Source organism: Phocoena sinus, chromosome 14 (genome assembly GCF_008692025.1).
Source record: "Phocoena sinus isolate mPhoSin1 chromosome 14, mPhoSin1.pri, whole genome shotgun sequence".
NCBI lineage: Eukaryota > Metazoa > Chordata > Mammalia > Artiodactyla > Phocoenidae > Phocoena > Phocoena sinus.
Window position 1 is genome coordinate 61,719,178 of NC_045776.1, and position 16,591 is coordinate 61,735,768.

Genomic DNA, 16,591 nt, shown 5'->3' on the forward strand with positions numbered 1-16,591 from the left:
GTGTAAACAGCTTATAGAAAAGGAAATTAAAAGTCAGTTCCCCTGGGAACTATTCTTCAGCTACACCTGCACAGATGTATAGGATGTGTGTGCACATTGTTCATCATCACAGAAGGTTGGAAGCAACGTGGATGTACAAAACAGGGACTGATTAGATAAGGTACGTCCATACGAGGGGATACCCTGTGGCCGTAATAAAAGGAAACGGAGCTCTTTAGGTACTGGTAAGGGAAAGATCACCAAAATAAATTATTTAAAATCTTATTCCAACATTTGCATAAAGAGATGGAAGAAGGAAAGACATACATATTTTTAAATACATACAGTGGAAAGATTAAAAAAAAGAAACTAATTATAGGGCTCCCTAGCTACTTGTAGAACTCAAAGGTCAGTAGGTTCTCAACTAGTGAGGGGTTTCACGGGGTGCTACATATGTTGGTTGCTTCTGGAGGTGTGGGAAGTGGGGCCAGTGATGAGGGAGACTTGCAGTATTGTATTCCGTTACATCTTTTGGTTAATTTCTAATAACTGGTTTTTTTTTTGCGGTACGCGGGCCTCTCACTCTTGTGGCCTCTCCCGTTGCGGAGCAGAGGCTCTGGACGCACAGGCTCAGCAGCCATGGCTCACAGGCCCAGCCACTCCGTGGCATGTGGGATCTTCCCGGACCGGGGCACAAACCCGCGTCCCCTGCATCGGTAGGCAGACTCTCAACCGCTTTGCCACCAGGGAAGCCCCAAGAACTCTTTATTGAAGCAGAATGTACCTATACCTTCTGCATTTAGAACTATGTGGGCATGTTACTATTAAAGGAGAAATATGATAAAATAGATAGTGGAGGAATTTCATGAAACCATCTGTGTGGTTAGGGAATGAACAGAAACTGAGTAGGAAAGGATGACTAGCACTGGTGGTGAGGAAATGGAGAAAATGATTATTGAAAACTATGGAAAAGTTTGATGGGAGGAAAGAAAGGATGAAGTAGTCAGGGGGAATTGGGCTGGTGGAGCGTGAATGGAATGGGAGACTTTATATGAAGGGAAAAGAAATGTTGAAAATGTAAGAGGAGATACTCAGAAGAGGAAGCTTGGACCAAGGGCATAATTTTATAATAACAAGGCAGTTTTATTTATTTATAAATGAATAATTTTAATATTTTTTGGCTGTGCTGTACAGCTTGTGGGTTCTTAGTTCCCTGACCAGGGATCGAACCCATGCCCCCTGCGGTGGAAGCACGGAGTCCTAACCACTGGACCTCCAGGGAAGTCCTCAAAGTAGTTTTAAATGAAAACTTAAAACTTCCCCATTCCCACTTCCCCATTTCTGCCTCCCCCTCTCTGACAGCTCAGCCATGTGAGCTGCCACTTCTGCTTGTGGCCTAGGATTTAAACATCGGGCAGGGATGGGGAACGGTATTGCTGCTTCAGAATTTAACAACAAAAGCGTTCAGGTGGCACTGGAGAGGACTGTGGTTGCAGATTTGGCAAAAAATTGGGCAGAAATTCTTGTAAGAAATGAAGTTCTGCTTTTTCATAATCTGTGAGTGATTTCTGATGAGCATACGTGGTAACAATGTCACTGTAGACTTTTCTTTAATTGAAGAGTCTTAAAGTCCAGAGAAAAAGTACTCAGGAGTATAATAAAATAGCATTTGGAGCTGTTTACTTAATGATTTTAAAAATACAATATTTTAACTCATTGAAGTAAATTGAGTTTTTCTGGGTTACCTTCTTACGATCTGATTTCCTGTCTACCCTCTCCTGGCTTTTAGATTTGGTTGGTTGATACTTTTCACACTTTAGAGCAGTGGTTTTTAACACTTTGAGTCATGGACCCCACAGAGAATCTTCATAGAAAAATATTTCCTGTGGAAGATAACTGTTCTGCATGTGACTTCCGGAGCTTCCTGGCTCTTCTGATGCTCGTTCATAGACTTGTAGGCTCAGAACGTGTTTATGTGGGAGGTGGTGGGATCGCAAAGTAAGGAACCAGCACTGCCCTGACAAGTCAGAATCCTGAGCTACTTCTGGTGGGTGCTCTCCTGTCCCTGCTGGAAACAGCCTCCTGTGTCTGTTCTCATTTTGTCTCTCAAGGTGTTAGTGTTGGGCCCTCAGGGCTTCCAGAAGGGTAGTTTGGATTGGGTTAGCCCCTGATGGACTGATGAGAGTAGGGACATCTCTCTTGTTTGGGCCACGAGTGGACTGTCCCTTCTGGGTTGCTGTTCACTCCTCCCCTTCCAGCCACTGTCTGGAAACACCAGGCAGAGGCAGAATGGGCAGCAGATGGGAAGTCCAGAGTCTAACCTGCAGACTTTTCTGATTCAGCCAACATGTTTAAAATCCTTTTAAATTCTAATGCCTTGAGCAGGATCATTTGCTGTTCAGCCTGCCTCTGTCCTCTCTCCCCATTGTGTTACACCTGGCCCTCTGCTCACTTACCCCAGTCTTGTGGCCTTGGCCTAGAGATGGAGGGCTGCGTGCCCATTGGTTTCCCTAAGGTGAACTGAGTTGCTCATTTGGAACTTTGAGGGCAGACACTGGGTGAACACTTGTTCCTGTTTGCCTAGGCTGTGGGGTTTGCTGGGGTGTGGGATTTTTCCTTTCAAAAACTAGGACAGGGGCTTCCCTGGTGGCGCAGTGGTTGAGAGTCCGCCTGCTGATGCAGGGGACACGGGTTCGTGCCCTGGTCCAGGAAGATCCCACATGCCGCGGAGCGGCTGGGCCTGTGAGCCATGGCCGCTGAGCCTGCGCGTCTGGAGCCTGTGCTCCGCAACGGGAGAGGCCACAACAGTGAGAGGCCCGCATACCGCAAAAAACAAAAACAAAAACAAAAACTAGGACAGTCCTGGGTGTTGGGACAAACAGGTAGTTGGCATCCCAGCAGACATCTTCATGACAAATTTACAGAGTGGCTTGTCCATCTGATGTTCCAGATGAAATTCCATGGGTATTCATGGGCAGGTACCTTAACTCGTGTGAAAAACTGCAAGGCTGAAGTTAATGTGAATCTTTTATAAAAAGCTTACATTATAAAGCCCCATTAGTAAGTTAGAACAAGTTAGTACCTGATGAAATCAATCACAGTAGGGTGTTTATTACCAAAAGTTTCAGAACCACGTGCTCTTATTGTGCTTAATACAGATGCATCAGTTCTGTGATGGAAGCTTTCACATACTTCTTTCAGTTTTATTTCTTTAATATTTCATTTTCCTAACTAGCTATGTTATATTTATATGCTAGTATTTAATTAGGCTTCAGTGCAATATAATTATAAAACTTATTCTTTTTTTAAGCTGATGCATTGGATTTGATTGCACAAGATGAAGAAGAATTTAATAAAGAGCATCAGTTTATGCAGGTTTGTATTTTATTGACATTAACCAAAGTTTAGAGTTTTTCTTGTATTTAAATGTAGGCAAAATGTTCATTTCTTTCTGAAAAGATATATAGTGAGTATAGAATTATATCTTGATTTTTCTCATGTTTAGACAATTCTGCCTTTTCCTTCAGACTCTAAATTATTAATTGAGAAAAAGCTGGCATACTGAAATAGTGTTTATTAGGTCACTTAAAATTGCCTTAATAGGCTTCAAAGATATAGTTTTTTTTACCATGTTTTAAAATGAGGGAATTTAGTGCTATTCGTTTTTTTTTTATTTTATTTTTTTTTATTTTATTTATTTATTATTTTTGGCTGTATTGGGTCTTCATTTCTATGCGAGGGCTTTCTCTAGTTGCGGCGAGCGGGGGCCACTCTTCATCGCGGTGCGCGGGCCTCTCACTATCGTGGCCTTTCTCGTTGCGGAGCACAGGCTCCAGACGCACAGGCTCAGTAGTTGTGGCTCACGGGCCTAGTTGCTCCGCGGCATGTGGGATCTTCCCAGACCAGGGCTCGAACCCGTGTCCCCTGCATCGGCAGGCGGACTCTCAACCACTAGACCACCAGGGAAGCCCAGTGCTATTCGTTTTTATTTGAAGATGTACTCCTTTCTAAAGGTTTGTATTAATGACAATCAGTCTTTGACTTAAGCAATATGTTAAAACAATGCATATCATAACTCAGGTATTAAAAAGTTTTTCTTTTTCTGGACTTTATTACCTTTATTAGCTGCTTAAGCTTGAATTTGTCCACATTTTAAATATTTAAATTTCCTTAGTGCAATTTGTATTTTTATATATTAGAAGAACAGAAGGCTTGCTGGAGAAATGAAATGAAATGATGACTTTCTTCCTAGGAAGAAAATATAGATGCCCAGAACACTTCAGTTGCCCTAGGGGATACATCGTGGGGAACTTCAGTCAATTATGGTCTGTTGAGGAGATCACTTAGCACATCAGATTTGGACAAAGACGATGCCACTTATTTACGTCTGTCTTTAGGAGAGTTCTTTGCTCAAAGGTCTGAAGCTCTCGGTTGCCTTGGTGGTGGTTACAATGTGAAAAGAGTAAGTACCATGTGTTCTAGAAGTGGTTAAATTCACTTGCCCTTATGTTTTGAAGGTTATGATGGTGTAGCTAGATCAGAGTATCTTTAAAGCAGAGACAGGATAGGGACTCCATGGTGGAATATCGGTAAAGAGCTTCAGTTTTTTAGTGGCTGTACCCTGACTGCAGTCCTAGCTCTGTCTTTTAACTAGTTCTGTGGCATGGAGCAATGTATTTAACTCCTCTGTGCCTTGATTTTCCAATTTCTAGAATGGAATACTGTCTTATAGAGTTTTGGGGGGGATACTGTGATAGTGCGCGTACAGCGTTTAGCACGGCCTCAAGTGCATTAAGTACTCCATCCCTGTTAGTTGCTGTTTCATTGGTTGCTGGTGTTATATCATTGGTTGTGGGAAGAATTCAAAGATTCATTTTTTAAACCTCTGGTCTAAAAACATGTTTTGAAATATAGGAGTGTTTTGGTTTTTTAAAATGTACATGTAAAAAGTTTTAAATGCAAGTGATAGTGGTAGATTGTATGAAGGAGTGAGGAGAAGCTGTGTCGCCTGTGAGGGTCAGAGTGGTGTCTGAGGAGGGACACTGGGGTGGTGCCTGAATGGTGGGGAGGAGGCAGCGTGTTCCCAGAAAAGTCTTGGAGGTGGGAGCTGGAGGGCATATCGGAGAAGCAGAGAGTAGGCCCACAGCTCGTGTGAGTGGGCTTTGGGTCGGTGGTCTGATGGCAGAAGTAGACAAGGGCCAGGTCATGAGGGGCCCTTGCAGGGCTCGGGTTCATCTCAAGGGAACTGGGCAGATGTGCTTGGAGGCAGGGTGCCCGGCCCATCTCCAGGTGTGACAGGAGCTGGATGGAGGAGGTTTCTGAGCTTCAGAGGAGGAGAAGCAGGCAGAGGCTTAGCACGTGGAGGAGATGCCATGAAGGCCGAGGCCTAGGATGGCAGTACGGAAACAGAAAAGTTCTAGGGTTCAGGATTTCCTCTGGAGGTAGAGTCGAAGGACCTGTTGGTGAATTTCATGGAGGGACATAGTGCTGTCGGAGGGAGTGTGTATTAAAGTAGGATTTCACTAAGAGTATAATTTTAAACAGCTAGGGTGTTAGAAGTTGACTTACAGGAAAATTTGAAACTGAACTGTGGGTCCTGTCTATGCAGTGAATTAAAGAATGAGAGTAAATACTTAGGCAGATTTTTCTGCCTGGATGGATTGGTTTTGACATTATAAGAGAAGTTGAAGCATAACTGAATTCCTTTCTGAACAGCTGGACAAAACACCACACAGTGGAAAGATGGATCTGTCATTTTGTATTAGTTATGAAATGTTACTTGGTTCAAGTTGCTGGATCAAGGGAGGAAATCCTCGAGTGAAGATTGATAAAAAATTGAGTGCATTAGTGAATTTGCTTTTCAGGTCTATCGTGAGAGCTCTGGAAGGAAGCCAGGTGGGAATTCCCTGCCCTTGAGCAAGGTCCGTGAATGTGACCTTCTGAACGCTCATCTAGGGCAGTAGGAATGTATCTCATCTTAATACAGATTTTCAAGGACATATTTATTGTGTAAAATAAAATACCCTTGTAAGTTCCAGGAAGGCAGGAAGTTTTATATTTTTTTTCTCACTGACATGTCACTGATGATTATTACCAGTGCCTGACACATAGCAGGTGCTCAGTAACAATTACTGGAGGAACAAAGTATCATTTCTGGGTTGTTTTAATTTGGATTTCTTAGTAAGGGCAAATTATTTGACAATATTCATTCTGATGATTAAAGATAGCTAGCAGTAAGGAAATAAAAGGTCCTGTCTGGACTTGTAAAGTTCATTTCTAGTAATTTATGTTATTTTGGTTTTTTTTGTTTGTTTGTTTTTGGCTGCATCGGGTCTTGATTGCAGCGCGCGGGCTTCTCTCTAGTTGCGGCATGTGGGCTCAGTAGTTGTGGTGTGGGGTCCTAGTTGCCCCGTGGCATGTGAGATCTTAGTTCCCTGACCAGGGATTGAACCCGTGTCCCCTGCATTGGAAGGTGGATTCTTAACCACTGGACCACCAGAGAAGTCCCAACTTATGTTTAAATGGAAAAATCAGAATCATTTCGTTGAAATCAATTTTAGCTAGGTTACCACTATTAGGATAAAATAGTCTAGAATTTCTCAAAGCAGTTGAAAACTAAGGAAATAATTGGCATGTTTATTTTGTAGCCATCATTTGGTTATTTTATTAGATCACCAGAGAAGAGAGAACCTATTGCTCTAATAAGAAAATCAGATGTATCAAGAAGCAGTTTGGAGAAAGAAATGGCTCATCTTAACCATGGTCTATTTTCAGGTAATGGATTAAATGAAGTTTTTTTTTAACCTGTAAGTTAGTGGTTGTGTGATCATGTTCTTTATGTGGAAGAAAGTAATGTATATACCACTTTGAATTTTTTGAGTATTAGTTACAGATTTGATTTTTATGTAACTTCACATTGCCTTTTCAATCTAAAGTAGAAACAAGTCAGCCAAAATTCACCTAAATCCTTTTGTAAAAACAAAAGTAAATGAAATATAATCTGTTCAAGTGGTTGGGTTAACTTTGGCCTATTAAACTGCTGAGTTAATGAATTTTAGCTATTATATTTATTATTTAGGTGGACTTCTAAAGAGAAGTTTTCAGATTTGAACTGTGATAGTATAAATATGATAAATATCTGTGATGAATATTTAAAATCAGACTTTCTTGGTTAACATAACAATTATCAAGCAGCTACTTTTTGCTAGTATAATGCCTCGTACATTGTATCATGAAATTGTATAAAATGTGCTTTAGTCCTTAAAGAGCCTATATTCCAGTGGGGGGTGGGAGGGTTGGGATATTTAGTGGTCCTTATCCCACGGATTGTTTCTGTGAGATAGTGTATAGATGTAAGTTGAATATTACATATTTTCTACAGGAGATTTAAAGGCACAGCTAAGTGAAGGATCAGTTACACTTCAGGCTGAAGAACTGGAGAGTATTTCACAAGTGGATGAAAATGATGTGACATTAACTGCCAATAAAGGGAAAACAGAGGTATTTTAAGCCTTTCATGAAGGAAAGCTAAAACCTCGCTGTCATAATTCTCATACAAGATCAAGATAAAGTCACATGTAAAAAATGCATAACATTTTTCTTACTCAATTTTATTACAAGTATCCTTTAAATATTATCAGTGTATAATAAATGTACGAAGAGTTTATAAAACAAACTTACAGTCAGTGAGTTATCACAGCTTATACACCCATGTACACCCCAGGTCAGGAAAGAGAGCATTGCCCACAGCCCAGGAGCCATTTTTTTGTTCCTCCTGAACACTACTTCCTCCTGTCTGACCTATGACACTGTATCAGTTTCACCCGTTTGTGAACTTTATATACAAGAAATCATGTAGTAGCATATATATATATTTTTAAATATAAATTTATTTATTTGTTTATTTTTGGCTGCGTTGGGTCTTTGTTGCTGCGTGCGGGCTTTTCTGTAGTTGCAGCGAGCGGGGGCTACTCTTTGTTGCAGTGCGTGGGCTCCTCATTGCATTGTGGTGGCTTCTCTTGTTGTGGAGCACAGGTTCTAGGTACGTGGGCTTCAGTAGTTGTGGCTCGTGGGCTCTAGAGCGCAGGATCAGTAGTTGTGGCGCACAGGCTTAGTTGCTCCATGGCATGTGGGATCTTCCCAGACCAGGGATCGAACCTGTGTCCCCTGCATTGGCAGGCAGATTCTTAATCACTGTGCCACTAAGGAAGTCCAAGTAGCATATATTTTTCTTCGTTTTTTCCCACTTAGGTTTGCAAGATGCAACTGTGATAAGTATAATAGTTAATTTTCATTGCTGTATTGTATTCTATTACAAATATTCTGTCATTGATATATTCACCCTACTGTTGATGGATATTTGGGATCTGTCTTATGTCAATATGACACTGTTAAAATCGTGTAGTTTTATAGTAGGTCTTGATATCTAGCAGAATAAGTCTTCCCCTCTTATTTTTCTTTAAAAGTATCTTGGCTGTTCTTGTTCTTTACATTCCCATATATATTTTGAAGTCAGATTGTCACCTTTCACAACCAACTAGCAACCCTGCTGAGCTTTAAGTTGGGATTGTGTTTAATCTGTAGAACGGTGAAACTGTTGCAGAGCACAGGCTCCGGACACGCAGGCTCAGCAGCCATGGCTCACTGGCCTAGCCGCTCCGCGGCATGTGAGATCTTCCCGGACCGGGGCACGGACCCGTGTCCCCTGCATGGGCAGGCGGACTCTCAGCCACTGCACCACCAGGGAAGCCCTCCTCTCAGTATTTTATGGGGCTTTTTTGTGCAGAGATTTTAACACATCATTTGTTAGATTTCTTTCTGAATTGTTTGAAGTGGTATTTTAATATTATCTTTCTGAACTTAATTTTCCCTTTGTTGTGGCTAAACAGAAATAAATGTTTTTTAATATACTTACCTTATATCCAGCAAGCGTGCTAAATTCATTTTTATTTATGGATTCTTTGGATTTTTCTGTATATGCACTTACATTATCTGAGAATACCAACAGTTTTGTTCCTTTCTAATTTTTATACCTTCATTTCTTTGTCTGGCCTTACTTGACTGCATCTTAGAACAGTGAATAGAAGTGGTGATGTTGGGTTTCCCTGACTCAGAGGGAAAACTTTTCAATAGTATTTTGTCTTTAAATTTGATGGATGCTCTAGATTTTTATTTATCATCAGGTTTTTAAAATTCCCTTCTAATATTTGTTTGCTAGTTTTATTTTAATTGGTAAGGAGGTTGAATTTTGTCCAGTGCTGTTTTGCATCTGTCTAGGTGAACATGAGTTTTCTTTTCTTTTGGTGATGTGGTGAGTTACATGACATGGTTTTGAATATTAAAGCTGCTCTTCTCCACTTGGGTCATGATACATTATCATTTTTATAGATGGTTGGATTCAGTTTGATAATAATTTATTTAGAATTTTGCATATGTGTTCACAAGTGGGTTGATGCTCTTTCTTACCATGTTCTTGTTTGGTTTTGGTACCAAGGTTTTGCTGGTCTCATTTTTCTTATTTTCTGGAAGGTTTTTGTAAGACATACTAATTTTTGTTTAATTAATTAATTATTTTTGGCTGTGTTGGTTCTTCGTTGCTGCACGCTGGCTTTCTCCGGTTGCGTTGAGCAGGGACTACTCTTCGTTGTGGTGTGCGGGCTTCTTGTGGTGGCTTCTCTTGTTGCAGAGCATGGGCTCTAAGCACGCGGGCTTCAGTAGTTGTGACATGTGGGCTCAGTAGTTGTGGCTCGGGGGCTCTAGAGCGTGGGCTCTAGAGTGCAGGCTCAGTACTTGTGGCGCATGGGCTTAGTTGCTCCGCAGCATGTGGGATCTTCCCAGACCAGGGCTCTAACCCGTGTCCCCTGCATTGGCAGATGGATTCTTAACCACTTCGCCACCAGGGAACCCCCTGTCCATTGGATTCTTAATTTTTCATTGTATTTTTTAATTATAGAATTTACATTTAGTTCTTTCTTGATAATTTCTAGTCTTCTGTTGAGTTCTTAATGTTGTTTTTAATTCCTTAAGTATATTTTAGATTTTAGATTTAGATGTGTTTTAGACTCTGATAATCCATTGTCTGCAAGCCCCACAGTTGTGTTTTTCTGTGATGTGGGCCACATTACCTTGGAACATTGTGTGTCATTCATTGATAGAGGAGTGGACTTTTACAGGAAAAGTTGCTGAAATATTTGAGGCCATGGGAGATCTTCCAGACAGGATTTTTGGCTGCTTCTGAGCGAGGAACAGTAGCAGTCTCAGGTTGCTTTAATTCAGTTATTGGGATTGAGCTGATTGGAGCTTGGCCTCCGGTCCTCCTGAGGGCCACCTTTACTCCTAGGGAGTAGCCCTCTGTGGTCTCGTCCTAAAGCATGGATGTTTACCATGGTCACCGCCTTCCCCTCATCACTGGCAAACTCTGAACCTGATTTTTGTACCCTTACTCCCATAGAGCAGCTTTTCTTAGCTTCTTTTTAAAAAATTATCATTTCAAAAAAGATTTTCTTAGCTTCTTAAGCTTCCTGATGTCTTAGCAGTAGCCTCTTCCTAAAGCAGCTACCCTGGGGCAGAGCATCCCTGGGACTGGGCTCACCTCTATGGGATGCTCTCTTCTCTTGGATTTTGGCCCCATAGTTTTTTATTCCTTTTTTGGCTCTCCAGCGCCTTCTAAGAGATGTTTTCGGATATGCTGTCTAATTGCTGTCAGCAAGAGTTGGTTTGCATCACTTAGTCTGCTATTACTAGAGGCAGAAGTCTTAATTTGCATTTTTTAAATATTGCTTTGCTGTTGGTTCCATTTCATTATTTTACCCCTGGTTTCTATTTATGTCTTGCTTATAAATCTAACAATTGAATGAAATTACCAAGAATCATAATTGCAGTCACTGTGGCTCAATGGCTTCTCAATTTCAGTATTTCAATTTTTTGGTTTTAAATTATTTTCTGATTCAGTTTTAGCATTTCTTTAACTCCTGAAGGGTTTTTTTTGAACAACTGATGAACCAACTTTGTAAGTGACCGAGTACTCTACGAACCAAGTTGATAGCAGCTGTCTTTCTTCATTAGGAGGTTTAACTGGTATACCATTAATTTCTTGCTGCTGTCAGATCTTATGTAGCACTTACAAATAAAGCTTAAACTAATATGTGCTTGTCCATGGAACTGATGTGAACTTTTCATTTCTAGGACACTTTCCTCATCAACAGCAAACCCCAGAGACACACAGGCAAACTGCCTAGCGGTGGTGATTCTGTGCTGAGGATAAGCACCATTGCTTCTGCCATCGCAGATGCATCAGTGAACGCTGATCCCTCCCAGCTCGCCGCCATGATCAAGGCACTTTCAAATAAAACCCGAGAGAAGACTTCTCAGGACGATGGTAAACAAAAGCACTGTTCGGCTGTGTCTCATTTCTTACCTAATGAGCTGGAAAAAAGTAATGGATCCAACGCATTTGATATGGAGAAATACCTTAAAAAAACAGAAATTAGTAGATATGAAAGTGGAATGGACAACTTTTCAAGAGCTGGTGTGTCTGATGCTTGGGATTTATCTTTGTCCAAAGAACGGACTACACATGACATCCATGCAGTGGACCTGGGTGCTACTAGCATAAATGTAAGGGAGCCAGAAGAAGACACAGCAGCTGGTTTTTATGGTGAAAGTGGAGAGAGCGTGGACCAGGCATCACTGAGAACGATAAACTCTTCAAATTCAGTTCTTACAAATATGGGAGAGAGAGAGGGTGCAGGGGTTGATGTGAAGGCACATTCCATTGACCATAAATCACCAGATTCTGGTGATGGTGAAAAAGCTGCCTCCGTATCCATTCCAGCCCTTGATAGCTCATTAGTCAGGAACCCCAGGGTAGCATCCCTCTGGCTGTCAGAAGAGCATGAAGACACACAGAATAGTAGAAAATATCAGAGGCAAAATGAGTATGTTAGTGAGACAAGTAACAATGAAAAGCATGTGACTTTTGAAAACCGTTCCATAATCTCACCTAAAAGTGTCGGTAAGTGTCAGAGTAATTGGTCACATTCAAAAAATTACACAGAGTGTTTTTTTTTTTCTGTTCTCATTGGAAAATACACCTTTCTGGTAGATTTGAAAAATCCCTCTCCTGAGTGTGGTGGACATGGCTCGGAGGATGACCAGGATAGCTTCCGACCTTCCACTTCTCCACTGAGTCATTCTTCTCCTAGTGAGATTTCTGGAAATAGTTTATCAGGGTAGGTGCTTAACCTTTTTTTTTTTTTTTTTTTAAGCAATAAAATACATGCTCAATGTAGGAAAATTGGAACAAAGTGTAAAGAAAATTAGTCATCTATAGCTTCATCTCTCAGAAGTAACCGTTATAAATATTTTGTGAACTTCTTTCAAGCTATTTTTCTTTGCAAATTTTCATACCCTGCTTTTTTCACTTATTAAAATAATTCCTACATTTAAAAGAAAATTAATGTTATAGACTGCATAATGAATCTGTCACAGTTTATTTGGTGCTTCTGGTCGATACTGGTGATACTATATTTTACCTTTTTTGTTTGTTTGCCATTTTAATGATACTGAGATGAACAACTTTGCTTATAAAATTTTTCCTGTGTTTTAACTGATTTCCTCAGAAGTGAAATTACCAAGTCAGGGATAAGAATATTTTCAGGCTCTCTGGATTAGCAAACTATTTTCTAAAAGAGTCTTAAAGACTTGCACTCTTACCATCTGTGTTTGTTGAAGGTGTGCATTCTACTGTTTTCTTATCAGCGTTTTAAATAACTTTTAATTTTGGATTTTTTTTTATCTTACAGTATTATTTGTGTTCTTAATACTAATGAGATTGATAAGTGCTTTTTCAAAGGTTAGGATAAGAATCCTAATATTTTACACGTTTTAGCACAACCTGTAGGGTAACTTAAGCTTCAAGTTATAAGACCTTTTTAATTTTTCAAAAATGCCTTAAGTCAACATTGTTTCAAAAGTTTACACATATACAGGTATATGTGTGTGTCCATAGAACTTTGAACAGTGTGAATGTAATGCTTCATCAGATGTGTCTGTGTATTTGTGTATAAATGTGCACGTGTGTGTGTTTCCCTCCATTAAGCTCATTGTCTGCCTCGTTCTCCAGTCCTCTCACCAGGAGCTGCTATTGCTGGTTTCTTAGGTTTCCTTCTGGTCTTTGTGCACATACACAGATATGAGTGTATATTCTTATTTTCATCCCTCTTTATAGTCAATAGAGGGTCCTTTACACACTTCTTATGTTTTGCTACACAAGGTTACTTATCCCAGCCTTATCTGTATTACTTTGCATGCATGCAGATGTATTACAGGATAAATTCTTGGAAATGAGATTGTTGGGTCGAAGAGTATATGCATTCACGTTCCTATTTAAATTAGTACAACCCCTCTGTAGAGGTTGTGTTAGTTTAATTTTCCACCAACAGTTTAGGAAAGAGCTTGTTTGCCACAACCTCACCAACAGAATGTTTATCAAACTTTTTGTTGACAGTCTGATAGGTGAAAAAAAACGATTTCAGTATAACTTTAAATCATGAGTGATGATGAGCATCTTTCCTTTATATTTCCTTTTGTATCATATATCTATTCATGTTTGTTACCCATTTTTCTCATGGACTGTTAGTCTTTTTTGTCTCCATTTCTCAGAGCCCTTGACGTATTAGGGAGAGTGGGTAGCCCTTTGTTTGTGACATGAGTTATACAGTTCCTAGTCTTTAGAAGGTTTTTTCCTTTCTTGTATTTTTTGCTCTCCCGGATACTTAGCTCTAGCTTACCCACACCATTTCTGATGAATATGCAAAATCCAGGAGCAGCTTGGGAAACACATAATAGGTAACTTGGATATCAAATATAATTTCAATTTGTTTCAAAATATTGAACATTTATGATAATTTCACTGCTTGGGTAAAATTTTCTGCTTATTAAAATCTTTCCATAGAGGAACATATAAAAGATCTTTTATAAAGCCATAAAAGAAAAAATCCATAGATTTAATAAAATAAACTTTCTGTATGGCAACAGTTTTTGCCTCAGAATTGACTTGATCTTTTTGTAAGCTTTATGCCAAAGATGCTTTCAAGTCTAATAAGATCTTTCAAGTCTAGTAACCTTGTTAGGCTATGTCTCTATGTTGACCTCATGGCCACCTTGCCCTGTCATACAGCACCCTTTCAGTATGTGGAGTCAAGCATTCTTTTATTTAGGAAAGGTTTTTTTTTTTAATTACTTATTAAGATATTGGTCCTGACCCCAGGAACTCTAGTCTTGCATATGTGGGATCTGCATTTATTTTGTTTGTAATCCCTTTTTTAAGAACTTATTTTAGAATAATTGTAGATCCACGGGAAGTTGCAAAGATAGTATAGAGAGACCCCTTGTCCCTCCCCTGCTCCCCCAGATGCTGCACAGAATCACCACTTGTGCAATCACTTGTCCTGGGCAGGGCAGTGGGTAGAATTGTGTCATTTTATCATAGGTGTGAATGTGTATAACGACCTCCACAATCAGAGACATAGAACTTTGCCATCACCACAGTAACCTGCCTCTTTCTTACTTTTTCATTTTGTTTGCATTTCACATTTCTGATTTCTAGATTCCTTGTAGTATTTTCTTTTTTATTTCTTAACCCCCGTGTACTTTCCAGTTTCATCTTGTTTTCTATGATCTTGACATTTTAAAAAATTGTATATGAAGGCATTTAATAACAACTGTAAGTGCTCTATAAAGACATATTGTTATGATTTTTTTTCCTTCACCTGCCCTTTACTGCATGATCAGAGACAGAATGCTGGGCTGGATGGTCTCAGTTTTGGACCTACCTGTTTTTTCTTTCGCCCCTAAGAAAATACACTTATTAAGTGTAGGAAACATATCTTAGGGGGATACTGAACTTTCTCATGAACTTGGTCAGATATTTTGAATGAGAGTGTTACGATGACCTTTCTAAAGTGACTGTTGGTGGGCTTCCTTCTCCCTACGGGTCAGCCACCTGCACCCACACCCCCACCTCTCAGCCACGGCCAGACTGCAGCCTTAGGGGGAAAGAAGCAGGACACCAGCAGATTCTGAGGTTCGTTCTTCTGTCCCTTCTCCTGCTGCACGATAGGCGTTCTTGCCGAGGCCAAGCATCCAGCTCCATTTTATCTTCCTGCTTTCGCTCATCTCCTTTTTTTCTCATCAGCTTAAATGAACATGCTGGCGTCTTGTGGCTGATTTTCCTGTGCACAATTCTCTCTTCCACTGAGGAGACTTTGTTTCCTGTTGCCTGTGACTCCCTCCTTCTCGTGCACCCAGCAGCTGGTACTGCCTCTCTGGGCATCCATGCCTGTTTTCTTTTTCCTCATCTTTGTGCTTTTTTTTTTTTTGTCTGTTTGTTTAAATTTTTTTATTTTCTGGCTGAGTTGGGTCTTCGTTGCGGCACGCAGGATCTTTTGTTGTACCATGCAGGCTCTTTGTTGCGGTGTACAGGCTTCTCTCTAGTTGTGGCGGGCAGGTTTTCTCACTCTAGTTGTCTTGCGCGGGCTTGCATGGGCTCTGTAGTTTGCAGCACATGGGCTGTCTGGCTGGGGCACACAGGCTCAATAGTTGTGGCGCACAGGCTTAGTTGCCCTGAGGCATGTGAAATCTTGGTTCCCCGACCAGGGATCGAACCCACATCCCCTGCATTGGAAGGCGGATTCTTTACCACTGGACCACCAGGGAAGTCCCTCATCTTCGTTTCTTTATGTGTTCTCCCTGTGTTGCGGGGTAGCCGAGCTGTTCAAGTGTTTATCCTTGATGTCACTGATTTTCTGTAGCATCAGCTATGCTTTCATGGCTTCCAATGTGGACATTCATTTTGTATTCATTTCTTTTTATTGAAATTCTTCTTGTACTTTTGTATTATGGTAAAATGAGTTTCATGGGTTTTTTTTCAGGTTTTTCCAGTTCATTAAGTTTTTTATTTAATTTTTTAAAATATTTATTTATTTATTTGATTCTGCCAGGTCTTAGTTGCAGCAGGTGGGCTCCTTAGTTGTGACATGCGAGCTCTTAGTTGCAGCATGTGGGAGGTAGTTCCCTGACCAGGGATCAAACCTGGGCCCCCTGCATTGGGAGTGTGGAGTCTTAACGACTGTGCCACCAGGGAGGTCCCATACTCATTAAGTTTCTTAATATTCACAGTGAAATGTTGGTCAGAATGTTGATCTGTTGAGTGGCCACATCTTTCTGGTGAGAGCCCTTTATCTACTGAGTTTGCTGCTCACCAGTTTTCCTGCTGGCTGGTCTTCCAGCATCCAGCCAGCTTCCAGCAGGTCCGTAGTGCTGATTTAGAGCTTCTAATTCCAGAATTGCCTTGAGGTTTTGTGTGGCTGGCACCTTGGCAGTTTTTGGCTTCCTTTGGAGTCTGACATCCAGACTGAAATTTCTCTTCTTTTGTTTGTGTGTTCTTACAGTTCACTTCTCATTGCTTGAAGTAATACAACCTAAATGCATTTGTTCATTTCGACCAAAGGAGCTAGACTCAGCACGTACCCCATTACCCAGAACTCTTTTCCTGCTGCCCCATGGTGTCTGTGTGAGTATGTGTGTGCATGTGTGTGTGCGCATGTGCATA

General features: G+C 40.6%; 1 protein-coding gene across 6 annotated transcripts in view; it reads left to right on the top strand.

The window, feature by feature from the left end:
* CEP192 (centrosomal protein 192) overlaps positions 1–16,591 on the top strand; it is a 94,502-nt gene that overhangs the window by 29,359 nt on the left and 48,552 nt on the right. For all 6 annotated transcript variants that reach the window (XM_032654090.1, XM_032654091.1, XM_032654092.1 and 3 more), the window contains exons 11-16: positions 3,290–3,354; positions 4,232–4,441; positions 6,627–6,753; positions 7,361–7,479; positions 11,164–11,992; positions 12,083–12,209. In XM_032654090.1, coding sequence (XP_032509981.1) covers positions 3,290–3,354; positions 4,232–4,441; positions 6,627–6,753; positions 7,361–7,479; positions 11,164–11,992; positions 12,083–12,209 — 1,477 coding nt within the window. The remainder of the gene's footprint in view (positions 1–3,289; positions 3,355–4,231; positions 4,442–6,626; positions 6,754–7,360; positions 7,480–11,163; positions 11,993–12,082; positions 12,210–16,591) is intronic.